The sequence below is a fragment of the Nanorana parkeri genome, unplaced genomic scaffold (genome assembly GCF_000935625.1).
Source record: "Nanorana parkeri isolate BGI_ZX_2015 unplaced genomic scaffold, ASM93562v1 scaffold127, whole genome shotgun sequence".
Lineage (NCBI taxonomy): Eukaryota > Metazoa > Chordata > Amphibia > Anura > Dicroglossidae > Nanorana > Nanorana parkeri.
In genome coordinates this window covers 1895603-1923531 of record NW_017306395.1, presented here as the reverse complement: position 1 = coordinate 1923531, position 27929 = coordinate 1895603, and the positions used below count along the sequence as shown (strand labels likewise).

Below are 27929 nucleotides of genomic sequence, written 5' to 3'. Positions count from 1 at the left end.
ATTTAGTTGAAAGAGCATTGCAATATTTATCTATACATATATACAAGAGTTGTTATCACAGCTGCTATTAGGAGCGCGGATATCATTGCTTGTATGAAATCTTCTTACATTCAAACATTTTCTGTTTTTACTCACAATCGCTGTTACTTACTGGTTGAATGAGGCACTGGTGATGTAGCCCTGGCCTCAAAGATGAATCCTGGGAAGGCTTCATCAACAGTGGTTTCCTGGGAAATCTTATCTGTAACCTGCAAAATCTCGTGAGATCTCAGGGAAGAGGTATTTGTATCCTATCAGATGGTGTGCATGTGTACCAGAGTTTCAGGAAGTAAAGGGAGATGGATTAATCTGCCTTTAGTGAAAATGGCCACTGTGAGAAGAATGGAGAGGGGAAAAAATAAGGCATGCAAAGAATAAAAAGTCAGCTATTATCTCTAAGTATCTATGTCTAGGTACTCTTGTAGATTGTAAGATAAGGGTGAAGGCCTCCTTCACAATTTTGTGTTGCAGGATTCTGCGGGAGGATGTACATTTTACTGCTCGTTACTGCAAACTACAGTTATCCGCTGGCATCGCAATGCACTGTCACACTAGAAGGCAAGGTACCACCCCCTCTTCCTTAAAGATCCCCCTGTGAGCCCAGCCTGCATGAGGATGCACTATGGAGGCATGTAAATGACAGATTGGGCTCACAGGAAATGAGGAGAATGACAGAGCTTCATTTTGCCCATAAGAGGACCAAGGAGTAAGTCAGTGACAGTGCTGGAGGGGTAAGCACCCTTGAAAATGAACATGAATATTTTTTGTTTTGTGGGTTGGGCGAAGAATGGACCCATAGGGAAAAATAAGCTGCATATCTGCTTAAAGCAATATTTATATGATTTTAGTCAGCTCTCTTAATTTTTTTCACAAAACAGGAGTATAGTTGCTGAATTGTAAATATGCCTAGTAAAAGCCAGGGAGGGAGTGGTAGGGTTTAAACAGAACCTGAGTTCTGCTTTAGCTTATTCATTGCGATGGGATTTCCCAGTCCTGTCAAACATTATGATGCAATCAACCCAATAAGGATCACATTATATTTCCTTAGCCAGTAATGATGTAATCCCATTATGACCTAATTTTGTAGAGAAGTGCAGTGGCAAAGGGGTCCCTTTAGAAGTTCACTTCTGGTGGTGGGTGTTATGCGAGTGGAAGTATTGGTATAAGGTTGCTGTGACATACTGGGACTTAGCTCTATTTATAAAAATATATTAAATACATATAATTAACTCAGAAAATGAATGTGAGCTTCAAACCTCACAATGTAATTAGCTGCTATTCAGCACAGTCTTGCATAGCTTGGCAGGATTAGTGTAGGAAACGTTATGGTACAATTGGAAAAAAAATATCTCTTTTTTGTTTTGTAACTTGTGTCTAACACCTCCTATTAGCAAACCAAACAGCCCAATAGGATACATATGGAACAAAATAAAAGTGTAAAATACCTGACCTCAAATTAACTCTGACAAGCATATGTTCACATGAAGACTGTGCTTATGGGATATCATTAAATTGTAACAGTGTAAAATCTAACCACGGCATTATTAAAGAGACAATACATAAATGTGTGTGCATTAATAACTGTTAATGTGTAAACTCAAGAACAAAATGTATTATACTGCAGTTTGCCAGTCCTTGGATGTGGTAGCTACAGGAAGCTGGACACACACTGCTAGTTTTTTCTCTTTCAACCCCATGGGGCCTAAGAAACTCTTGATTACCCCATCTGCATTAACAGCATGGATAGGGAAATTCACCCCACCCCCCCACCAATCTATTGCATTCTGACAGTGGTGCATGTGCCACTGTCAAAATACTCAAACAGTGACTGCGGTTAATTAGCCACTGTCACTGTTTGGCCAAGGTTTTTCAAACCAGCTCTTGCTACAAACGTTAAACCTACTTTTGTTGAACAGGGGGGTCCCAAAGGGGCCACACACTGCCTAAATTTTAGCTAAGTCAGCAAAACAAAACAAACTAAACCTGCCTGTAGCTTTGCTCATTTTGCGTGGTGGGGGAGGGCTTCGAGGTCTACACACTGTAATGATTTTAAACAATACGGTCTGGTATAGCCCTTTGACTTTTTTAAATAGGCCAATGAACAGAGTAGAGCTGAAAGACAATGCTACCCTACATGTCAGAAAGTATTCTAAATTTTCCCAAATTTAAGTGTGCGTCTGCTATGTGCATAGGTTATTTGTAATAGAGAAGAGCAGCCTTAAATAGTCCTATCCATTGAGAGATAGTTGGTCTTTCTGTAATCTATTATGCATCCACAACTTTCCTAGCCAGAAACAATAATCCATCCAGCAGGTTACCCACTGGTACTGTAAAGAGTAAATGTGCTAACCTTGCATTTTGTGTTTAGGATTAAACGAAATCATGTTATGGTCACAGTTACACATATATTCCCTAATATTTGTGATCATTCCTGTTTTTTTGGTTTAAAGAGGACCTAGATATACAGGTGAAACTCGAATAATTAGAATATCGTGCAAAAGTAATTGCAGTAAGTGCTGCAAAAGGGGCCCAAACCAAGTACTGAGTACATATGCACATATGCATGCTTGTACTTTTCAGAGGTCCGATATTGTACAATCCTTGTTTTATTGATTGCATGTAATAATCTACTTTTTTAAGCTTGTGGATTTGGGGTTCTTGGGGTTTTCATGAGCTGTAAGCCATAATCATCACAATTATGACAAATCACAGCTTGAATTATCTTGCTTTGCATGTAATGAGTCTATCTCATATATTAGTTTCACCTTTTAAGTTGCATTAGTGAAATAAATGAACTTTGCACGATATTCTAATTATTCGAGTTTCACCTGTATTTTTTCATATTGAGTGCTTGCAAGTTCCCTCTGCCAAAATACCATGGAGCACAGCTTTGTACTTTTAAAACTGATATAAGCTGTGCTCTACATTATATGCTCTTGACCAATGCACTCTGTAAACTGTCCTGTACATTACATACTCCCATCCACTGCACTCTGTAAACTGTCCTGTACATTAAAAACTCCCAACCACTGCACTCTGTAAACTGTCCTGTACATTAAAAACTCCCAACCACTGCACTCTCTAAGCTGTGCTGTACATTAAATACTGCTGGCCAATGCTCACTGTAAGCTGTACTGTACATTACATACATTTGACCACTACACTGTCTGCATTTCTTTTCTAGACATATTATTACTTTATTTCATGGTTACTTATGGAATAATTTTGTTGTATCGAGGAAGGGGATGTTACAAATTTCCTAATATGTTAGGTGTACCACTGCTGGGAACCCAAAACTTTAGGGTTTTTTTCACTGTTCTTAGATGAAACAATAAGCAGTTCCCAATACATTGCACTGATCTAACATAACAGATGTGTATCCATCTTTTGGTCCCAACTCACAGGTTACACACCTCTAACCTGAACCATTTATTTGTCCTCCAAGCACAACCACACAAAGACTAGGAGCCACCAAAAGCCGCAACCATGACAATAAGCTAGCCTTGTTAATTTACCGATATTTAACATTGTCAGTGCAAACAGAATCTTTTTTTAATGTCAACCCACACATGTATAGAAATAAACCTGTGCAGTGCATGAAAAGTGAAGGCTGCAGTGTTTTCATTGTGCATGTTTAACTGTGGAAGGCACGCTCTGAATGAGTGTGTAGGAGGAGAGACAGGTAAAACTACTTTAAAATTAGAGCTACCTTCGTGACACACCAATTTTCATTCAAATGGCGAACATATATAGCACTTTGCTATATATAAAAAGACTTAAAGCACCTTCTTGGCTACATTCTTGTGGATTCTAAGTGTGGCCATGCATTGCCTGACAAAAACAAGTGATGTAAAACCCAGGATATTCCTTGCAACATTTGGGCCTCGTAGGGGTTTGACAGAGTTGCAATGAGCATTTCCAACCACTTGTAACAAACAGGACATTTCAAAAAAGCTGAAGTATACTATACACATATAATACCTTACCTTTACCTACCATCCCCCTTAGCAACATGCAAATTAACTTTTTTTCAGGTTTTTCAAGAAATACATTTTTTGGGACCCAGTGATGTTATCACTGGGTCTGCCTGCTGCTCTTTCCTCTGGGGTCTTTGGTGGGAAGGGACAGCAGCTCAAAGCATTCTGCCTTTTTTTTTCAAGAATTATAATGAAAGAACACATCCCTAGGATTCCTTTAGGTGAGCCTGCTTCTCTCTGCTGACCTTTGGGGGCTGCAGACTTTAGTTGTGCAATATGCTGACTGGTGGACTCTGGTTGCAGGCACGGCTAAAGGGTTCCTAGGGATGCATTCTTTTACATAAAGTTCTGGAACAAAATGAACGATGGCAAAGAAAGCTAATAGCAGTAAGAGCGGGGTCAATGACAGAATGGAGCAGGGGAAAAGTGATGAATGAATGCTAGAGATCATTCAGACAGGATATGAAGATGGGATCAAGATAGATGTTGCAGCTTTTAAGGGTTATATTGTGGAGATGCAAGTTTACAGGGCATTGAGAGTATTCAGTTTCAACACAGGAGAGGACTTGTTACAAGTGTGGGAAAAAGGTAAGGCTTTAAATGTATTAGAATTAGGGCTGTGCAAATTAACGATTAATTTCACGAGTAATCGTTAATTGTTTTGATCGATAAAAACATTTTTGAAACTTTCTGCATGAGCGCCAGCCAAGGCATTGGCCTATACACATACAGCACAGCAATGAAGTAATAAAATGAACTAGGATCACACTAATCCAGCACGTTATTATTCTGAGTTTTAGAAAGAAGACCCCTCTTAGTCTTAATTACACACAGCGGGATGGTGAGCAGATGTCTCACTGTGCAGTGTTCCTGGGTGCAATGCAAATACAGTACATTAATCCTAGAAAAGTCAAAACATCATTCAGGCTTGAATTGTGATAAAATATCGAAATCCAAGAACATAAATGTAATATATTGCAGCTAACATTGCTGCAATCATTACTTCATCTAGAAGCAAAATTCAGACATGAGTAGGCAGCTAGGCTAATAATTACATTTTGTGCTTTGCATGGAGTGCTCCTTTAAAAAGTACATCTTGGGCGAAAGACCCTTGTGACATCACAGCATTTGTGACTAGAAATGTTAGAACGCAGCCAACTGTTACAATGCCCTTTGCATCTTCTATGGAAAAAAAAAAAACAGAGTACATAATAATAATAATCATTCCGCATGGCGTGTTTGAGGGTGAAAAATAGCACAAGCCACTGTCTAGACTTGGTGGCTTTCAAGTCAACCAATAAAGCCAGAATCAGTTATGCTCAGAACAGCACATTAAAGCTAAATTGACTACATAATAAATGATTCGGTTGGTTGTAAGTCACTGGCAGGGAGAGCTGCTGTTTGTAAAGCGAAGCCATAACCTTGGCTATGCTCGTGATTGTTTATTACATTCCACTTTCAAAAGGATTTGGGGTTGAATCAAATTAATCAACGCTTCCTTTCCTGAGCTACTGACATCTCTATCACTGGGGCTTTGTGTTCAAACGTACGGAAATAATTCTGCTTACAATGAAAACTGGAAGGAACATCTCTCGTGACAGAAATCTGGGTTCTGCAATAGCTGAACCCCTGAAATGCTAGTTGCCTGGTTGTCAAGTTGGCACTATGCATTCAATTAATTCTTAGTCACTAACCCAGAATATGCATGACGATATGCAGTTCTAACTTCACTTGCTGCACGCTTGATACATGTTTGTGACTCTGAATCTATTTAAAGTAGAGCTACAGTTGTTTATAGCAAAAATATAGTACATTGGCCAGCTATGTTAAAAAAACACAGCTTTTGATGCAATGCTAGCCTGGACTCCGGAGCTGTGCCCCGCAGTAATTCCTTTCTTCCACTGGAAGTTCATCCAGGTTTATCCTGTTCATCTAAGCCCAGGCTGTCATCTATATAGTTGTGTTATGTCCCTAACTTTGAATATCGAGTGAAGCACCCATTTCTAATTTCGCCTGTATCTCCTGCATGAAAGGCTTGATACCTTGGCATTGAATACCAGGCTAATTTATCTCTCCTCCCCCCTTCTGCTTTTTAAATTTGAGACTTTAATTACATATGAGGTGTGTGCTTTGTCTTTGGGTCTACAGTCTAAGATTATTTAAGACAGATTAAAATAGAAGTTGCTTGCTTTTAGATTTTCTATATATCAATGAAAGTCTTTATGGAGCATAGAGGGTAGATGAGACACTTGATGTATTAACTTTAATTTAGGCTTCTATGAAAAGCATTATACGTGTAAAAAGTATACAAACTGTATCCTGTGCATTTTAATAAAATAAGAATAAAATGTTTGTTATTTTTAAAGTCCAGTTATGCGATAAATTATTTATATTCTTGGCCTATCTTTCTTAGCAAGACAAGTTCAGACCAATCTTGCGGTAGGAGTCTCCATATAAGATGCTACATGTGGGAAAGAACAGAAAGAGACTCCAGGAGGAAAATCTCATTTATGGACACTTCAAGAAATATAATAAGCTAAAGAAGTGAGCAGAGGGAGACCGCCAGAGTAGTGGGAGGCTCAGGAAGTGATTACAGTGGACAAATCGCATTGATGAAATCATCAGATGCCATATTTACAGATTAATAAGATACCGTAACAGCCTTCCTCATTCAAGGTGCCACAGAAGGAGGACCTCTAATGTGAAAGAGGTCTCCTGATGTGAAAAGGGGGCTTATGATGTAGAGTGGGTTCCTGATGTAAAGGGGGCTTCTAATGTGAAGGGGAGAGACTTCTGATGTGAAAGGGGGCTTGTGATGTGAAGGGCAGACTCTGATGTGAAGGAGTAGGCTTTGATGTAAAGTGAGCTTCTGATGAGCTTCTGAAGCAAATGTGGCTCCTAATATGTAGGGGGGCTCCTGATGTAAAGGGGGAATCTGATGTGAAAAGGGGACAGCTATCATGTGAAGAGAGAACCTGATTTTTTGTGCATTTTTGCATGGGGTCCTCCTAAAATCCATACCAGAAACATATCTCAGATAAGGGTCTGGTATGGATTTTGGAGGGAACAACCAACGCATTTTAATATTTTACTGTTTACCTTTCTGAAACTTTAGACTGGGGTGCCTTGAGAGTTTGCATACTTTTAAAGGGTGCCATGACTGAAAAAAGGTTAAGAAGAACTGCACTGGAAGGCAGAGAACGGCTCAGTTTTGGAAGGGGGCGGGGCAAGACTCATGAAAGATCTTTCCAGTGGAGATATATAAATCTCTATACGTTGACTTTAAACCACCAGTGTCCTTACATAGCTAAGATATCTGCTTTTTCAGTGAATCCCAGGCTTCTTGTGTTTAGCAAAGAACGACTGATGGTGATCTTTGTGTTTGAATCTTCAAGGTCAACAGCTTGGGCTTATCACAAACCCGGCAAAATTAATCAACGTTAAGAAACACAAAGTAGAAAATAAATCACAGACAGCAATAATGCAAGTTCTTTGCTTCTAAAGAAAGAGATTTCAGTCTTTGGAGAATGTGTGGCTTAATTTATTTGTAAAAAAAACAAACCACAGGGATCACTGTATTTTTACAGTAACAAAAAACAACGAACAACGTGGGGATACATTAAAGCCAACCTGCCTCCAATACAGAATACAGTACGGTCAAATAACATATGAGTTCTGCTTTTCTAAAATACTTGCTCATATGATAATGGAAACATTACAATAAATTTCACAATGGCTCACTGTCACTATACAGGATACAGAAAGCCAAATTTATTGAAAGATATAACCTAAGAACTATACTTGTTGCTTTGTAGCAACCAATCACATGCAAACCTTCACTGAGAAATTACAATTGGAAGGTGAAAGTTTTGAATTGAATTGCATTACATAGAGCAATATAGTCAGTCCCTAGGAAAGAAGGCCTAATGAGTCGAGAGGGCAGTGAATGGTAACATCACCCTTGACGTAATTTGCCATTAACCCATGACCATGATGAGAGCACTGAAGGACTCTTGCAACACTGAGCCTGTCTTTGCTTATTGCTTCACGTATGGCTGAAGGCAATTTATCAAGGTTGCAGTATGGAGGGACAGTGCACACAAAATTTGCCTGAAAAGTAAAAAAAATTGATCTTGTCACAGCACACTACACAGCAGTTTACTTCCGCTATTACTTAATCTAAACTAATTTAGGCAACTGGGGGCCTATTGCTTTGTCGCCTTTTAGCAAAGGCCAATGTTTTTTTATAATATTCTGTAAAACATAGGATTGTGCTTTATATAAAAAAAGATATTTGTTTGGAAAAGTAGTTGGCTTGCTTGAATGATTTCCTAATAACAGTTTACGATGCATCACACTTCCACTGTGCTTCCTTTAGTAATTTCTGATAATATTCTTTTTCTAAAAGTTTGTTAATTAAAATAATGATTATATTTGTCCAGTCAGCTACAATTTCTAAGAATAATAAAAGTCTTTTAAGAAACTTTAAATACATTAAATGAGAGCTTAACTTCTCTAGAGAAGTGGAGACGTGGTCTCTGGAGTGACGAATCACGCTTCTCTGTCTGGCAATCCGATGGATGTGTCTGGGTTTGGCGGTTTCCAGGAGAACAGTACTTGCCTGACTGCATTGTGCCAAGTGTAAAGTATGGTGTAGAGGGGATTATGGTGTGGGGTTGTTTTTCAGGGGTTGGGCTTTGCCCCTTAGTTCCAGTGAAGGGAACTCTTGAGGCATCAGCATACCAAGACATTTTGGACAATTTCCTGCCAACTTTGTGGGAACAGTTTGGGGATGGCCCCTGTTCCAACAGGACTGCGCACCAGTGCACAAAGCAAGGTCCATAAAGACATTGATGAGCGAGTTTGGGGTGGAGGAACTTGACTGGCCTGCACGAAGTCCTGACCTCATTCCGACAGAACACCTTTGGGATGAATTAGACCAGAAACTGCGAGCCTGTCCTTCTCATCCAACATCAGTACATGACCTCACAAATGCGTTTCTGGAAGAATGGTCAAACATTCCCATAGACACACTCCTAAACCTTGTGGACACCTTCCCACAAGAGTTGAAACTGTTATAGCAGCAAAGGGGGGGCCAACTGAATATTGAACCCTACGAACTAAGACTGGGATGCCATTAAAGCTCATGTGCGTGAAAAGGCAGGCGTGCCAATACTTTTGGCGATATAGTGTATCTTGGCCAAATTCTGCAGTTAACTCTAAAAATAATAATGTCCAGAAAGTGGTAGTGTGCTGTATTGAAGTGATAATTGATCAGCCTTCCATATGGAAAATATGTCGTCTATAAACCTGCTCAATAATTGGTGGTCCATGTCCAGCTCACCAACTAACCACACAGCAAAATATTCCAAATGGGCCTTACAAAGGAGGATGAGGATGAACAGGAGAAAAATGTTGCAGACACGTGGTACTCATCTGTGAAGAAATTACATTTGTAGGGGTTGTTTTTTTAAAGGGGTAGAGGTTGTTGACTTAGTAAAATGAATTTCCACTTCGCTTAGCAAACCAGGAGAAACTTTCCATAGGTTCTATCCCACTCCTAATAACTATATTTATCTAGAAGTTTTGAAACTCACTTATTGAAGATGCCCATAGGATGTACTTCCTCAATTCAGTGACTCAGTTTCACTCCACCCTGTCAATATGCACTTCCTTGTGTCACCACTCTCACAAAGTCTGCTGTCCCAACTATAACTCAACTTTTTTCACCTCCCTTACGGTAAACACAGAAAACATCCACAATGTAACATTATCATTGCTTACAGGAAGCAATGCATGATGAGATATGTAGACTTTAGAAATCCAGATTGCATCGTGTCAAGCAGAAGGGAAAGAGATGCAAAGCACACAGGGAATCCAGGAAGTTGTTGAACGTGATGGGCAGACAGAAGGCAGCACTCATTACATTAAAAGGGATTTTTTTAAGTAAGCTTTAATTGCATTACTAAAAACAACTCTAGTATGTATTCCTATTACAATGCTGATGTTATAAGAGGATAGTGTATGCTGGGACTTTAGAGCTCCTTTAAATGCATACACAAATTATGGGGGTTTTTTAATTTCCCTTACACATGATTGGGTATTTAAAATAAACACAGCCTCACCAAGTTAACTAAAATTAACTTAAATTTAATTAGATTTTTATTGAATCAACTTCATGGTTTTCTTAGACTTCTACTTTGTACAAATTGGAGCAAAGAAATAAGAACAAAAGTGGAGGAGTTCCTAGTGGAATCAATTAGCTGCCTGGGCAACAACTCCACTTGGGTTGGGTTTGTATTTTTGTGCAAACACATGACCTAAAAGTTCACACAATTCTCATTTGTACAATACCAATCAGAGCAAGTTTCCTAAACCGCCAATCAATTGTTCTCCCAAGCAGCTAGTTAGAGGATTCCCATAGGCACATGAAATAGCTGCCAAAATCAGGCAACTGTTATCTCACTAAGAAAGGGCACAAGCATCATGTGATACCTTCATAAAACCTTTATTAAAAACATGGTAATAACTGATACTCACAAACATTATTTACAATCTCACTTTATATTATATAAATAGCATCCAGGAAGAAACCTGCTCAGTCCTCATTGCATGGAAAAAATCCCTATAGTAAATCCCATTAAACAGACTGCAGCAACTGTCTCTAACGTGCGTCAACACTGACCAGTTTTAAGGGTGGACTCTCTTCATTAAAGCTCTAAAGAAGAGGGTCCACCCTCGAAACCAGTCAGCGGTTATTGCACCTTCTCTGTTAACATGAGCGGTGATGTGCATTAGAGACAGTGGCTGCATGTTGTCTAATGGGATCTACTCAACCTACTCCCATTAGAGGTGTATCTACAGAAAATTGCACCCATGGCAAGCACTGAAATTGTGCCCCTTTCCAAACTCTGACATCCATATTTTAGATAATATCAACTCAAAAATACAAGTTAAACTTGTTAACTTTTCATTAACAGGGGGAACTTACATGAGAGTCCAGAGTTTCACCTTCAGATGCTTTTCAAGCTGCGGGAGGCAGCTTAGTTGGTCAGCTGACTGGAAGAGTTGGGTGCGCAGGTGATTAACTGAAGGAGGTGGGGGGGAGGGGGCAGGTTAATCTGTGAAGGCAGGAGGTGGTTCACTAGCAAAAGCACTGTGGGAGCAGTTGGGAAGGGTAGGGAAAGCAGCATGTCACTGGTTGGTTGCTGGGTCGCTGTGCAGTCCTAGCAACCAAGCACCAGTTGCATCATTCAAGCCTCTTTAATCATTCAAGCCCTTCGCTGCTGGTGGTTGGTTGCTAGGACACCAGGCAATGTTGAATAATGGCAGCAGCAGTCTTCCTTCTCCGTGGGTCGGCAAACTTTCGCTGACCCCTTCAACTGGCGCCCAGGACATGTGCCATATATGCCATACCCTGGATACGCCACTGGATCTACTACAGGAATTTTTTCCATGCAGTGAAGACTGAGCAGGTGTCTTCCTTGATTCTATTTTATATCACAAAGCGAGATGGTAAAGAATTTTGTGAGTACCAGTGTTTACCATTTTTTAATAAAGGTTTATGAAGGTATGCTTTCTTTTTGTTTTATAGTTTTTTTACAATGATTCCCAGTCTGGAGGAAGCAACAAAGCTATGAATACTGTGTATTACAATTACAACAATATAAGAGAACATTTACCCTGGAAAAGACATATATAGTTTCCACACAGCAAGATCGTATCCTCTTTTCCACTGGCGCACTGACTGTTTGTTTATAGTTGATTGTTATCTCATACTTATGGGCTGTTTTGCTTTTTAAGATTTTATTAAAGAGTAGTGAGAAGCTCCCACAGAACACTGTAACGTGATTAGTATAATATAAGGAATGAATAAGGAGTACACAGAGAGTCAGAACCTTTATTTCAATCGTTTTTACTGTTTTTATTTTTTTACAGAGCATATACTGGGTGCTGAAGTGAACTAAGGGATAAACTCATTGCTAATTCTCCACAGAAATCAATGTATTTACTGCTTTGTGCTGTATGGCAGCATTGCACTGTATTACTCCCTCTTTTCTTCCCATGATTGTGTTAATAAAATGTATGTCTCCTCCAACATGGAAAAAAGGATGCAAACCCGGAGCCGACATGTGAAAGCAGCTCCATAAACAGCTTAAAGAACTCCAGGATTTTTAAAAAATTAGCCTTGCTGCACAGGCACTAACACATGAAACACATATCTATGTCTGAAATGCTGACCTTCATCCTCCTGTATATAGTGGTTTTTGTGCACCATTGCTAACTCAACAACAATTAGAGCTGTTTTACCTGCGCAAAGGATTTTTATTTCTGTTTCATTTTACACAGCTCTGCTACACAGAACAGTCCTGCCTGGCAGGGTAAGAGACCTTATTTTTCTATGCTGCAGTTGCGCATTGTTTTACAGGACTCATCTCGGATCCCACCCTGTGAGTGAACAGTACAATAAGAAGTAGCATGCCGATGAGCTCATCTCTGTGTCACTCCGCTCTCTCCTCTTATCAGCATGGCTAACTGCACTGCAACACAGCTGACCTTGTGCTGCTCATTCCTCCCCCTTTGTGAGCTCGGCTGCACAGGGACCGCCAGGGCCGGATTTACTCTTTCTGCTGCCCCAAGGCCAGGTCCTTCAATGTGCCCCCCTGTACGCAGGCTGCACACAAGTGATCTCGGCGACATCGCCGAGATCAGTTTTACAAAACAAGAGGCGGCTTCCCCCGCTGTACATTTAGCCCTGCTTGCCCAAAGCAGGGCTACATGTAGAAAACAACTACCCGCCCGGCGCTCAGAACTGCATGTCCCGGGCGTGGGGAGATAAGAATTCCACACCCCTGCTGCCCTGAGGCAATTTCCTTGTAGGAAATTCGGCCCTGGGGACCGCAAGAGACTATGAAGTCAAGTTGACTTATTTGCACTGCTTATATTTAAAAAATTAATTTAAGGGTGTATCTAGTGATTAAAGAGCCGCATTAATTTCTGCCTTTTATATCAGCCTGGAGTTGAGCTTGAAGTTATACCTGCCATTATATGAATACATTTTAAAATTACAATAATGTGCAAGAGTGAATGTAGTAATTAATCATAATATTTTGCTTTTTCCAGGGAAGGTGTGAAACTCTTTGGATGGTACTTCGCTTTCAGGAAATAAACATTTTGTTTCAGAATGGAAAGTCACATAAACACCCAATGATTCATAAGAGCATAATTTCACTCCAACATTAGAATGTGTAATTGAATTTGCTAAATGTATTATAGATAGCAGAGCCTGGTAGCACACATTCAATGATCACAGCACCCGCCATTATATTCCAGACTGACTCACTGCTAGCCTGCAGAGACCTACTTCTAGTTATAAAGCATTGTGTACATTATAATTGCACTATATCAGACGGCGTGGTCTCTTGTTATACCCATCATTGGGGTCTAATTTACCTTCATTTATTGGCTGCATCAGTTCTACCTGTTGGGCGCACAGTTTGTGTTTAGGATAAAATGCACAGTTCTGAATTAAGTTGGTTATTAGTTTGAAATAAAAGTGGATTTCTTGATAGCTCTGTCTGAATAATTATGCGTAACCAGTATTTCCAAGGGGACAGGGGTCCACCATCCATGTTGTTCTTGAGATTGTATTTATAATAAAAATATAAAAAATCAACATGCAGTATGGGATTTATTTGGGTCCTGTAGTAAGCAAAATAAACATATTCACAGAGAATTGATAGGGGTAAGCATTATAGTTAGAGATGTGTCTATGACCATCCACAAAGGTTGAAGGGGTCGATCATCTGCAGTCATTGTTTAGGTATTCTGACAGTAGCACCCCAGCCACTGTTTGAATACAATAGCCCGGCAGGGCTGAATGACAAAAACACACAGTGTATGGCCAGCTTTAGTTTTATGATAATTTACCCAACAGTCCCCCCTTGTCAATTACGTGGGCTTGCATGCAGTTAGGCTTAGTATATGCAGAGCAACCACTAATAATCATTAGGCCCAATGCCAGCCCCTGCCGGACCCAGGCCCTCCTGCTGAGCCGATGGAGCCCTGTATCTCCCTATCAGCGGGCATGGCCACATGTGATAATATGTTGAAACATAATCATGAAGGAGAGACGAGAAAGGTTACAGCACTGCATTCTAATGCTGGCCACAGACACTACCCAAACACAAAGATTTTATATATTGCAGCTAACCAGTCCTTGGTATATGCAGAGCCACCATTAATAATCATGGGGCCCAATGCCAGCCCCTACTGGGCCCAGGCCCCGTACTGAGCCAATGGAGCCCCGTAGCTCCCTATCAGCGGGCATGGCCACATGTGATGATATATTGAAACATAATCATGAAGGAGAGCAGAGAAAAGTTACAGCACTGCATTCTAATGACCATAGCCACTACCCAAACACAAAGAAGGGAATTTATCAAAACTGGAGCAGACAAATTCTGGAGCAGCTGTGCATGGCAACCAATCAGCTTCTATCTCTTAATTTCAAACCTTAACTGAACACACTAAAGAGAGAAGCTGATTGGGTGCCATGCACAGTTGCGCCAGAATTTGTCTGCTCCAGTTTTGATAAATTCCCCTCATAGACTTTATATATTGCAGGTTACCATTTTTTGGTTATACGCAGAGCCACCATTATTAATCATGGGGCCCAATGCCAGCCCCTACTGGGCCCAAGCCCCACTGCTGAGCTGATGAAGCCCTGTGCCTCCCTATCAGCGAGACATGTAACCCCGCAAAAAAATTGTTTCATTTCAGATCAATTCGGATTTTTATTTCTTTCGGATCCAAAATTCGATTCAGTTATTTATTCAGATTTCGAATCCATCTAAATTTTCCTTTTAGAACGATCCACAACAAGAAGTCACATGAGTGTGCCTGCAATGCAACCCCAAACAGTGAAAAAAACATCTGATTGGCCAGAGAACAGTCACATGTCCGATTTAGTTTTGTTTGGAATGAAGTTTGGACGAATCCGAATTTTTGTTAAACGAACATTCAGATTTGTTCGCATTCGGACACGTTGCCTAATGAAGGTACCCTGAGAGGTCCTGAAACGTTGCTACCACTTTTTATATAATGATTTATATGTCAATAAAGGCATTTTTGGATGAAGATACACTGTTGTGCTGGTGACTTATATTCTGTTTGTATTCATGTTACACCAAATTCCCACAACACACATAAAGAGAAGAAGGGAATATATTGGTCAGGTGTGTGGTGGGATATCTTCATTGTACTTACAGATAATGTTGCTTTCCCTTATTTTGTGTATTCAACCCCCTTTAAATTACACTTGTAAGGGTAGAAAAGGTATTTGTAGCCTATATGTTTATACTGTAGTGCTAACTACTGAGGAGTGCATTAAAGCTCTTTCACACGGGCTTTCCAATCAGGTCCGCCTGTCAGTTTTTCAGGTGAGGCCCAATGTTAGTCTATGGGCAGCCAGATCTAAATGGATGGGCGCCCATTCACATTCTGTTAACCCCAGCTCTGGCAAAGCCCAGAAAAACAAATGGATCAGAGTTCCATTTTGCCAGACATGATCATGCCGCATCAGGGGTAATCTGATGTAGATGGACACAATTCTGTTTATATCCGATTCCCTATAGACCTGTAAAAACATGGGTCCGGTCATTTCAATTTTTTTCCGCCATGGCAAGATGGAGGGAAAAACTGGATTGACACAGATGTCACAACAGTGAAATCCATTCTGATCAGCAGAGGATCCATGCACAGATAACCATGTGAATTGGGCCTTAGAGAGTAAAATAAGAGTAAAGAGAACTACCAGCATCCACTCCTGTTCCAGAGGAGCTTGCAATCTGAAACCCCTACCATAATCTTCTAGGCATACATTCCCAACAAGAATGATAGCTGGCAAATCACTTTCCTATTCACATTATTAATGCTGATGGGACAAACCAAGAGCTCCTTCTGACTCCTATGAGGGCAACAAAACATTGGCAAATGCCTGCGTGTAATAACAAGCTTCTAAAGTTCCCAAGTTCTTGCTATTCTTCCGGATCTCTACCTACAAGTCCTGACAGCTTCACGCTTAAATGTGACACACTATATACATATATCAACTTGTGAATGGACATTTTGTGATATGTTCACTCTGAGAAGTAGCACTTAGATTGTTAGCTTTCCAGGGAAGTTATATATAGATTCCTAATGACTTCTGCAGTGCCTGCTTACTGTATCTATAGCAACTGTCTGGGAACTCGGTCAAGTTAAATTCTGATACATACATTGTTACTTTGTAACTCAGTCATAGGGGAGGAAGTTCATCCTGTACCAGGGTCTTCCTAATCCTCTTGTATTGAATTGTATTGTAACTATACTGACTCCCATTATTTTCATTATTTTGTGCAAACGCGGCGCAAACTGCTGGCGCTACAGAAATCCTGTGTAATAATAATAAGAGCTTCATTAAAGTAGACCTCATACACTAAAATCTATTCCTTGTCATGTCATTGTTCTGTAAGTAAAAATGGGTCGGAGTAATGATAAATGTGCTTGTTCTAATGCGACCAGAACTGGGCAACCTTTGGTATCACTTCACAAAACCAATTCTGCGGCATTGGTCATGTGGTCTCTGACAGAAGGGTTTCAGAGGTTATGTTCAGTTACAGCCAGTAATTCAGCAGCTACTCCTTAGCAATTTTACTACATTGCACAGAATACATGGAGCAAGCTGATAGGAGGGGAGAGCAGAAGGTTGACCTCAACAGCATGCTGCTGATGCCCCACTATCCAATTCCAGGCTGGGGTGATCATGCTGTAGAGAAATGTGAGGCCAGCTCCTTGATGGGGCTGTCTAATGTCTGGGTTAGCAGTTACGATAGTTCACACTTACATACACTATATTGCCAAAAGAATTGCCCCCCCTCTCCCCCAAATCATTGGATTTCCTTTCTACTAAATATTCCATGATCAACTGTTAGTGGTATTATAACAAAGTGGAAGCATCTGGGAACAACAGCAACTCAGTCACGATGACAGAGCGGGGTCACCGCATGCTAAAGCGCACAGTGCGCAGAAGTCGCCAACTGTCTACAGAGTCAATAGCTACAGACCTCCAAACTTCATGTGGCCTTCAGATTGACACAACAACAGTGCGTAGAGAGCTTCATGGAATGGGTTTCCGTGGTCGAGCAGCTGCATCCAAGCCTTACATCACCAAGTGCAATGCAAAGTATCGGATGCAGTGGTGTAAAGCACGCCACCACTGGACTCTAGAGAGGTGGAGACGTGTTCACAGGAGTGATGAATCACGCTTCTCTGTCTGGCAATCCGATGGACGTGTCTGGATTTGGCGGTTGACTGCATTGTGCCAAGTGTAAAGTTTGGTGGAGGGGGATTATGGTGTGGGGTTGTTTTTCAGGGGTTGTGCTTGGCCCCTTAGTTCCAGTGAAGGGAACTCTTAAGGCATCGGCATACCTAGACATTTTGGACAATTTCATGCTCCCAACTTTGTGGGAATAGTTTGGGGATGGCCCCTTCTTGTTCCAACATGACTGCGCACCAGTGCACAAAGCAATGTCCATAAAGACATGGATGAGCGAGTTTTGGGTGGAGGAACCTGACTGGCCTGCACAGAGTCCAGACCTCAACCCGATAGAACACCTTTGGGATGAATTAGAGCGGAGACCTCACAAATGCGCTTCTGGAAGAATGGTCAAACATTCCCATAAACACACTTGTAAACCTTGTGGACGCCTTCCCAGAAGAGTTGAAGCTGTTATAGCTGAAAAGAGCGGGCCAACTCAATATTGAACCATACAAACTAAGACTGGGATGCCATTAAAGTTCATGTGCGTGTAAAGGCAGGCGTCCCAATACTTTTGGCAATATAGTGTATTTCAGTTGAATTTAGCTGTTTGCCTTCATTTCCATTTAAATAAGGTCTAGGTAAAATAAAATAAATCTTTAACAACACCCAATCAGATTGAGTGTGTCATTCCCCCGGTCTTTTTTATGGAAATTTGAACACAGACATTTAGACAACTCTTGCCAGTGGGCCATACTTATCAAAGTAAGATTTGGAACCGCCTGCACTGCCCCAAAGCAATCAGATTCACAAACACATTAAAGTTTTTTTTTTCTAAAGCTGTTTTGTTATTTACTTACTATGTTCATTTTTTTTTTAAATGTTTTTACTTTCAGTGCAGCAAATGTGCAAGATTACATACGTACAGTGTATTACATATTTACCATTTACAGTCAACAGGTGGCATGTTCCAAACAACAGCAGGAGAGAATACACATATAGCAGAAAAACTCAAGGGCAGGACACACGCACCTAGCTCTCTCCTTATTAATGTGTGTGTGCAGTGGCGGAACTACCGCCGGTGCAGCCGGTGCAGCCGGTGCCGGGGCACCGAGTGCCTGTGGCTGTGGGGGGTCCCAGTGGGGTCCGGTCCTGGGCTCCCCCACAGCCTCAGTGGGGTCTGATCCTGATTTCTTTAGTTAGACACGTCTGAGCGCCATCAGGTCCTGGACACGCCCCCCCAGAACTCTTGATTTTATTTGAACATGCATAAATGACACTCTCCTGTCTTATAATGTTGTACACTTGCAAAGTTCTTTGCCCTCATACTGTGCTTGAGAAGTAATATCACGTACAATATTTTTTTACCTTGTCTCATTCTATTATGTCATTGTGCTTGTCTTCATGCAAAAAAATATGCTGCCACTATAATATGCTAAATGCATTTCTGTCTCTGATAAGCCTTTGCTTGATGACATGTCCTACTACATGACCAAATATGCAGTGTTCCAGATCATGTGCGGCATATATTACTCCCACTGACATCAACAATGGGGCCTATTTAATTCTAATAACTCAGATGGGGCTCATTTATTTCATTGGCACCAATGTTAGGGCTTATTTTACTTCAAATGTCACCAAAGGTTTATTTAATCTCTGTGACACTGATAGGGCATATTTATTCCACAGGCACCAACACTGGGGTTATTTTATCCCACTGACATTAATCATTGGAGTTATTTTTCTCTCATGCCCTTCCCTGGTGTACCCCAAATCATATTTTATCTGAAATAGAGCAAAGGGGTAAAGCAAAACACTGACTGGTTGCTGTGGGCAGCGGCTGTACTTTGGCTGCAGCTTTCTGGGTTCTGTTTTAGGAAGCACCCTTGTCAATAATTGATACAGCTTTACAGTTCAGAGGAGGGGGAACTGTCAGGTGGGCTGTACGGGGCAACATGATTTCTAATGGTGGCCCTGTCCACAATCCCACCATGCTCATTGCATGTAAGGCATTGTTCCTTTCCTCCCCTTAACTGTTGCTCTGTGAGCATTATGTGAGGTCATGCTAGCTAGGAGGAAGGTGGGTGATCCCATACACGGCCTTCAATACAAAGAAAATACTTTTGCAGTGGAGTTGCCCCCACATTGCAAGGATTGACTGTTCGTTTATGTTTAGGAGTAATGTGAAGAGGACTATTACCTACCTGATCCCCGCTCCCCCCCTCCCCCCCAGTCAGCTCTCTCCCCTATACTTTGGTTAATGGACAGCCTGATGTATAATGGTTGGCTATGGGGCCTGCTATAGGGGTAGCCCCACTGCATGGGTAGTTTATTTTTACTTGGAAATAGGCTTTAAAATAACCCTGTTCATGACCTTATTCACGCCTGGTTTGGAAAAATAAAAGCAGAAAAAATACACCTGATTGAGCACAGCTGTTTAATATTAATGGTCAAACAATGTTTTCTTAGTTTCCCAATCAAAAGTCTTCTTAGTTCTGACCTTTATAATCTGACCAGGTCTGACCAGGTCTGAGATAAAGTACATTAGGAGAATTTCTGCTTCCTGCAATTTATACACATTACTGAAGTTACAATGTCACCCTTATGTCTCGGCTTAGCAGTTTGTAGAAAAGAAGAACGCGCTGTTACCTTGCCAAAGCTTCCCTTGCCAATTGCCCGGAGAATCTGAAAATGATCCAAGTTCACTGCAAGGAGAAGAAAATCTGTATTAATAAACTGTAAAGTCTTCTGGAATGGATTTCATGCCATAGCATTTTGTTTTGGAAGACTGTTATAAGCATTAATAATTTACAGTAACTTACAGTTCTGTTTTTAAACCAAGCAATGCAGACTAGAGTTGGTATCGCATGGTCATCCAGCTGTGCACTTATCACAATGATTTATAATGCTAAATTATAGTTTCTAATAAACTAATTGTTCTCAAATGTATCTTTATCGTAGGTTTGGTTTGATTTGCTCCAGTTTGTAGCAAGTTATTCTAATGATATGAATTGGCAGCGGGAAGTAAATCTAAAAACCAAGATAAGCCTACCTGTAGCTTTAGTTACTTTCTAGAATGCCCCAGTAGCCCGAAAACAAGAGGAGCTCTATTACTAAATATTACAAAATATTACAATTACAAAATCCAGTGCGCTGAACTGTTCCCTCCTTCCTCTTAAGTCTCACCATTGGTTTATAATTGTAAAAAATGGCCCAATTGACCAATGCCAATGTACAGGAGGAGTGAAAGGGCAGGCCAAAGTGCAGAATTCCTTGCGGATGTTGGTATTTGTAGAAGCGAGAACCCAAGATTTTAGTCCTCCTGGAGCCCTATAGGACATAACCATAGCCTTGCGTACAGGGTGTTCTGGTTGTGCCTGGGCATACCTTAATCACTCTGAGCGCAACACCGAAATCACAAAAGCAGGCGCCATGTTTTAGTCACTGAGCCAGTGGAGAGATCTGAAAAATATTTCTCTGTGACCAGCTCAGTGATAGAGAAGGCAGAAGCACTTGCTACTTACATTCTTCACATAACAGTCGCAGACCTCAGTGCCTGGGAAGTTGCGAGGGAGTGTGGCTGTGGCTTCCAATCAAATCAGGAAGCCGGGCAGGTGTTCACATGAAGCTCCCTGCTTCATTACTGCACCCCTGCTTGAACAGGTAAGGGACAGTTGAAGAGATAGGAATACATGATGCCTTAGGTCTGTGTATGCATGTATGTATTTATGTATGTATGTGCATATATATATATATACAGTATATATGTACAGTATACATGTGTATATATATATATGCATGTGTGTTTGTACTTTTGTGTGCACACCCTAATGCAATAGGCATGCCTGCGAACATAACTAAAGTCAAGTGCACAAGCATTGACCCACGTGCATTAACATTCTATTGCAAGTTTACATCACTGAAAAGTGTGTCAAGACAAAAAGAAAGAAAGAAAAAAAACATATTCGGTACATCTCTACAATATATGAACATTTCCCCATATTTTAAAACTTTAAAGACCCTACAGAAAAATGCCTGTTAATCTGCTAGAATTGCACTTAGCTTCTAAGTCCTGTTGTGGGGCTGACAACACAAAACATTTTTATGGACCGAGGGGTGTCAGCCCTGTCCAGTTGTCTTTTGCTAAACTACTGAATCCCTTCTACTCTCTTCATCTCCACATATGGACTCGTTGTTCTATAGTCCAGATTAAAAGAAGGGTGCACAGAATAGCTCTGAATTTCTGACAAAATAACCAGGTTTTGTTTTCACTTAAACTGATAAAACAAAGTGCCCTTCAATGGTATATTTAACAGACCAAAAGGACGCAATTGAGAAAACCTCATTGTCACAATTTACTTACAATTGAAAGTGGAGCATATGTTCACTTTAAGCACATTGAGAATGATTTTTTTAAAGGTATGAATATTGCTTTCATGATCTGCTACTCTAGTGAATAATCCTAATGTACGTTACTCGGGTTGGCAGGCTCTCATATTATCCCTAGGCCATCAAGACACCAATTGGTGGCGTTTAGTCATTTTGACAGCTTCTCGTTTCCAAACAATATTGTGCTTTTCCATTAAACTAAAGCCTATTTTTTAAAAATATTTTGTTGTTCTGCGAAAATAAAAGAATTCCTAATCTAACAATAAACTTTTGAAAAATATTCCCACTCCAAGGTAAATATACATATCAAAAAAGTATTATCACATAAAAATAAATGTGCGTGTTCTGTATTATCCTGTAAAGCTTACAAATTCTTCACCATTTTGGGAACGTTGTCGTGGAAAATGTGTGGATGTATATGTTTGTTTAGAAATATGTCTTGCCTACTATAATTCTCAATTTTTGCTGTAAGTAGAATTCCAAATGACCATATATTCCATGGGGAAGCTATAAAGGAATTGCAAGTCTTCATCTCTGCAAAAGCGGGATACTATACAGTCATCTATTCATCCATTCTATGGCTTCTTATAACATTTCATACAGCAGAAACCATTGTTCAGAGAGACGGGATCTGACATCTTTGTTCTCAAGCTCTAGGGACCCCTTTACAGTTCAATGCCTGTACCAGAGCAGAATTCAAGCAACATATTAAGCAAACAGTCTATACATACAGTTAACCCTTTATTTTTTTTTACAGGTCCAAGAGCACTGGATAACTCATGTGTTGCAAAGGTTGCCATTGCCCTTGGCAGCCTATGGCACCAAGCAATAATCTCACTATTCAACAGATCAGTGCCAGAGACCCTACAAGACTCTGAGTTTCAGGCACTTCAAACTTCTTCCCATTTATTTGGCATGTTTTCATGATTTTTTTAAAATAACATGATGATTTTAATTCCCTTTCCTGTTCTTGTATTTCACTTTGATCTGGTAGTACATATCGGGGTTAACCAGGAAGGTTACAAATTATATTATGAGTAAAATACTATCCTTTGTAATATATCTGCACAGACACACAGGTCTACTTAGGCCTGTGTACTGTCTCACCAGGGCTGCATGCTGGTCTCACCAGGGTTGTGCAGTCTTACCTGGGCTGTGAGATCTCACCAGTGCTGTATGCTGTCTCACCAGGGCTGCGTGTCGGTCTCACCAGGGCTGCGTGTCGGTCTCACCATGATCTTTGTCAGAGAATGCAAGACACCTCTACCCCCCTTTCACAGTCTGGGTGCTGCTGTGCAAGGGGGGTATAAGAAGCTGAAATCAAGTCAAAATCAGGCATTCATACCAGTTGCATTTAAAATACATTTCACTTTTTTAAATAAATATATAACTGTGTTGATTGGCATTTGAAAATATCTGCCTGGAGTTCAGCTTTAAAGAAAATATTTATCTCCTTTTAAATTACTGGCCCTCTAGCAACCGAAGCATAATTGTGTCTGTTCTCAGCTATTTACCATGTGTTTCCACCATCAGTGCAGTTCTTTCACTTGCTCTATTCAGGTACATTTGTCTATAAGACCTCAGCTGCACCACGAACCTCATGTATAATTTTCTCTGCTGTCTGCTTTAATCTTATTATTTTCCTTGCCATTGCTATATGCACAGCCTGGGAACCATTAGAAATTACAGTGTGTTGTTAAATACATTTAAGAAGAAGCTGTCCAAAGAAAACAGATGGAGATATATTTTACATGCTGTTTTCACGGGGAAAGTATCACATTTTTCTGGAAAAATACAACACGCGTGGTGCCAAAATATGACAATCTTATTAAGGAATAAGTCACAGTGAGGGTCTCTACACAACAGATATTTCTACCTGATCTGTAATCTTTAGGTTTCTTTCCCAAGTGTGTGCCATAAGGGAATGCTATATACAGTACACTATCTCAGAGTATGTCCCCATTCTCACTTATGGTTGGGGCCGATTGGGTGAATCTCATAAGTTGCTGCGTGATACTCATGCACACAGCTGCAGACGGGAAGTGCTATGCAGAACAATGACAGCTGACAGCACCCACAGCCATTCGCAATCGGACATGTTGCGAATACCTGAGGACGATCGCCCTTGGACACAAATAGTTTGTTCATTACATTCAGTTCCCAGATAGAGACCAAACAAACACAAAAGGGGGATTTATCAAAGCAATTGCAACAGTTCTATGTGCAAATCTGTCTTTTAACATGTGCCCCTGTTTTGTCCGGAGCTTGCACAACTTTTCCAACTGCAAGTGTTTTGCACCTGTTTTGACCAGAGCTTGCACTACTTTTTCAATTGCAGGTTGTTTGCACTTTTTTTGCACCTGTTTTCATCTGCACTTGTTCTGTTCATGACCACTTCTTCAAGAAGTTAAAAGTCTTCATTCCTGGAGTCTATTAAACCTCACATATGCATGGCGCAAAGTGCATCAAATATATTCAGTGCAAGTTCAAACACTTGCAATTGCTATGATAAATTCCCCCCACAGTATATAAAGTCTTATTAGATAGACCAATTATGGAAAACATTATGCACAGAAATATAGACTGCAAAATACATTATAATGAGTGCCCAGATAGAGGCCATGCACAGCACATAGAATTAAAAGTGCCCCATGCGTGGCACACATTAGGAACAGTGCCCAGTTAAAGACCATCCATTTTACAGATTATATTCAGTTCATAAAAAGATAGACCATGTATGGCACACATTTACATACAGTGCCCAAATAGAGCGCATGCATGGCACAAAGTATATGTGGATAGAGTTATCACACAGATTTGGGACACTATGACCATCAATCTTGATAGCTTACATTTGCAGAGCAGAGAAAAATTACCCATAGGCACAGTAACAATGTATAAGCACAGATCAGACACAGCACACATGGCAGTCATAGTGGCCCATTCCACTACAGGGTTCCTACACCTGGTGCCACCTGCCCCTATCCCTAGTAGGTAGCTTTATCCTCTGGGCCTCATGGTCTAAATGTAGCATATTCCACTGAACACTTTTTCCTAGGCGATTGGGTTGTCAACTAATCGAATGACTAAAAGCTGTAATAGCAGATATATGCCTATCACCCCTCCAAGCTGAGCATCATTGATGGTGAAACCTACCGCCCCATACCTAAAGATCTAATTGCTATGCAACTTGTACCCACAGACGTCTCCACCAGTAGCTCTTTTATAGGTTTCTTTGTACCTTTAGTAGTATATTAGTTATACCTTTAGTAGTACATTTTAATTTTGTAGTGATGACCCAATAGCAGTCTTGAATTATAAATTGGTCTATAGACAAGAATTCTATACTTTTCAAATTTCTTTAAACAATGTCCACCACCTTCAGACTTATTCAATAATTGCACTGGCAGTGATGAGCCACTGTGGCTTTCCCCCCCCACACCTGGCCATGCGGAAAAGAAAAGACTCAAATAGCAGTCACATGATCACAGAAAAACCACCCTAAAAATATATTTTACATAAAAATTGCAGTTACTCTATTCCTGCACATTTATGAAATCTATGACTCACATCTTCTTCAAAAGGGCAACCAAACCTATTTTTTTCCACAAAGTCTTTCTATAGACTGTCCTGTAAATTGTCCAGCTTCAAACTTATGGAAAGTGCTATTTAATGCTTAGTGTTGAGAGATACAGCATGGGTACATCAAATATTGAAAGTATCACACCATTGTTTTTCACACCACAATAGAGGAATGCACTGTAAATGCTCTCTAGTAGCCCAGTATACTCTTCTTCAAGACACATTACCGCATGCAGCAGGTGGACTGACGGCAATTGTGTGCCATGACTGTTTAAAAATTTTTAACATTTTCTAATGGTGGTGTGCCTCGTGATTTTTTTCATGAAAAAAGTGTGCCTTTGCACAAAAAAGGTTGAAAAACACTGGTTTAGACCATGGCTCTGTCACTTGGCTTTGGTGGAAAGCCTTATTTAATTTGCACAGGAAATTACTTTGTGGGCTGTAATCACATCATTTAATGTGCGACTGGGTTTTAACTGATTAAATCTAAGTCATCTCATATATCATAGTCATGCTCTATGAGTCATGTTCAAATGAACCATTGTGTTCTCCATGACACTGCATAAAGCTAGAGATGTAAAGGCAAGCAGCCTTGAATTTTGTACAGGAACAAATAAAGAGGGAGTTTAAATGGGGTTAGATCAGCAATCTTCCACTGTGAGAGTAAACCAGCAGGAATGTATTCAAAGAAAAAGAAAAGAGGCGACAATTGAAGCTCATCGCTTACCCACCACTTCTCAGATCGCTCTTGGCATCGGGTACAGTGCCAGTAGGTGCAGTGACTCATGCTGCAGATGTTGTTTCTCTGAAGCTCTCAGGGTTCTTTTTAAACTATAAGACTTCCATTACATGCCACAGGGGATCTCTGTTCATGTACAAGTGGGTAGATTGCTTATAAGCAGATATACCTCTATGTTGCACTACAGCATAAAACTCAGCTTTCTAAGGTGGAAAACAGGGACCCCCTTTGTGGCAACATTTTTGAACAAGAGATTCAGCCCTAGCATAGACGCAATTACCCTTCATCATTTCACATTGGGATAAAAAGAACATTCATTTTTCATTCAAGCACAGATGTCACCTTCGTACACTTGCAGTGAACTATAATGGCTTTTATCAAAATGGCATACAAAAATATAGCCGGGCAGCTCACAGAAAACAAATTCTATCAGGTCCATGGAGAAAGTGATAAAAAATGCTAATATGCAGTCCAACGAGAGAGCCATTCAAGACAGAATGAGAGTCCAAAAATGTTTAATAATGGAACGAGCCCATAATAGTACCTGTTATGTTTAAGCCCTGAAGAAGGGGGAGGTCTTTGAACCCCAAAACATGGCTGTTCTGTTTTGTCGATTATGAACCCATTCCATTATTAAACATTTTTTTTTGTTTGGCACTCTCATTGGACTGTATATATGCATATTTCTTCAACCTTGGATTCCCTTGAACGTGGGACATCCCGTTTTTGTTAAGAGCAGCCTCACTGGAGCCATTATGCTTTATCACCAATTCCGACCAATTTTCTGAATATTTGAATCCAGCACCTCGCCTGTACTTGTACCCCAAAATAAATGCTTGCCAGCTGTACGTGGATATTCCTATTTATCCTTTACATTAGTGTATGCAAAAAGCAGGGACGACTCTAATATAAAGTGCAGGGCACTATACTGTAGATCCATTTGGTAGTGGAAAGAAACTATATCTAAACTCAAAAACAAAAATTTTATATTTGGTCCGTTTTTGCTCTGGTAAATATACAGTTAAAAGCGTTCTGGTACATCTGTTTGATAAGTTTAAAAAATAGCAGTTGATCTTGCCAGAAATCCTGTAAACTGATAACATTCTTGTGGTCTCTCACGTTTATCAATTGTATTGTTCTCCGCTCTCGTTGAGAACTATAGAACCAAGTCTTCCTATGTTATGTGGAATAGAAAAGGGGACATGGGGTTCCATAGTCTTGTCTTTTTTCTATTGCCCTGATACTGTACAGTGAATGAGTATTGTCATGCTAGGACAGGAAGTGTTATGGAGAGAATCAACAGGTGAAAATAAGGGGAAAACCCGACAAAATATAGAAAACTATTGCAGCCATCACATCTAAGGACTGGCAACATTTAACTTTTTTTTGTGTTTGGGTTTACATACACTTTAAAATCTCCGGCATTTTCTGTTTTGAAGCTGCTATAAAATTCCTTTGCAGAAATTGGATGTTTCTAAATCTGGCTCAGTTTACAAATATGGCCCTTCACAGTTACTATATGATGAGTGAGCATTGTCACCCTGGGACAGAAAGTGTGTCACTAACAAAATCAACATTTGAAAATAAAGAAAAACGAAATGCAGCCACTAAGGACTGATAAGCTGCAATATGTTATATGTTTGCAATTGGGTTTAGATACGCTTTACTGAGCCTTGATTAGTTGTTCTTGGTGTTATTCAAGCTTGGATTGCCTTATAGGATGAGTGCACTTTCACAGAAAAGTGTAATGTTGCAGCAGTTCACCTAAGTATTGCAGTGAGTCAGTGCGAACTGGTACCTCATTTGCATTGTCCAGCCTCTACAGGACCAGAGTAGTACCTAAATCAATGTTATACACTGAGTGGCCAGATTATTATGACCACCCCATCAGTACTTCATTGGG

At 40.3% G+C, this 27929-nt stretch overlaps 1 protein-coding gene across 1 annotated transcript in view; it reads right to left on the bottom strand.

Moving 5' to 3' along the window:
• The window catches only part of STK32C (serine/threonine kinase 32C), a 176007-nt gene that overhangs the window by 62118 nt on the left and 85960 nt on the right, over positions 1-27929 (bottom strand). The window contains exon 2 of the mRNA XM_018553679.1: positions 19966-20021. Coding sequence (XP_018409181.1) covers positions 19966-20021 — 56 coding nt within the window. The remainder of the gene's footprint in view (positions 1-19965; positions 20022-27929) is intronic.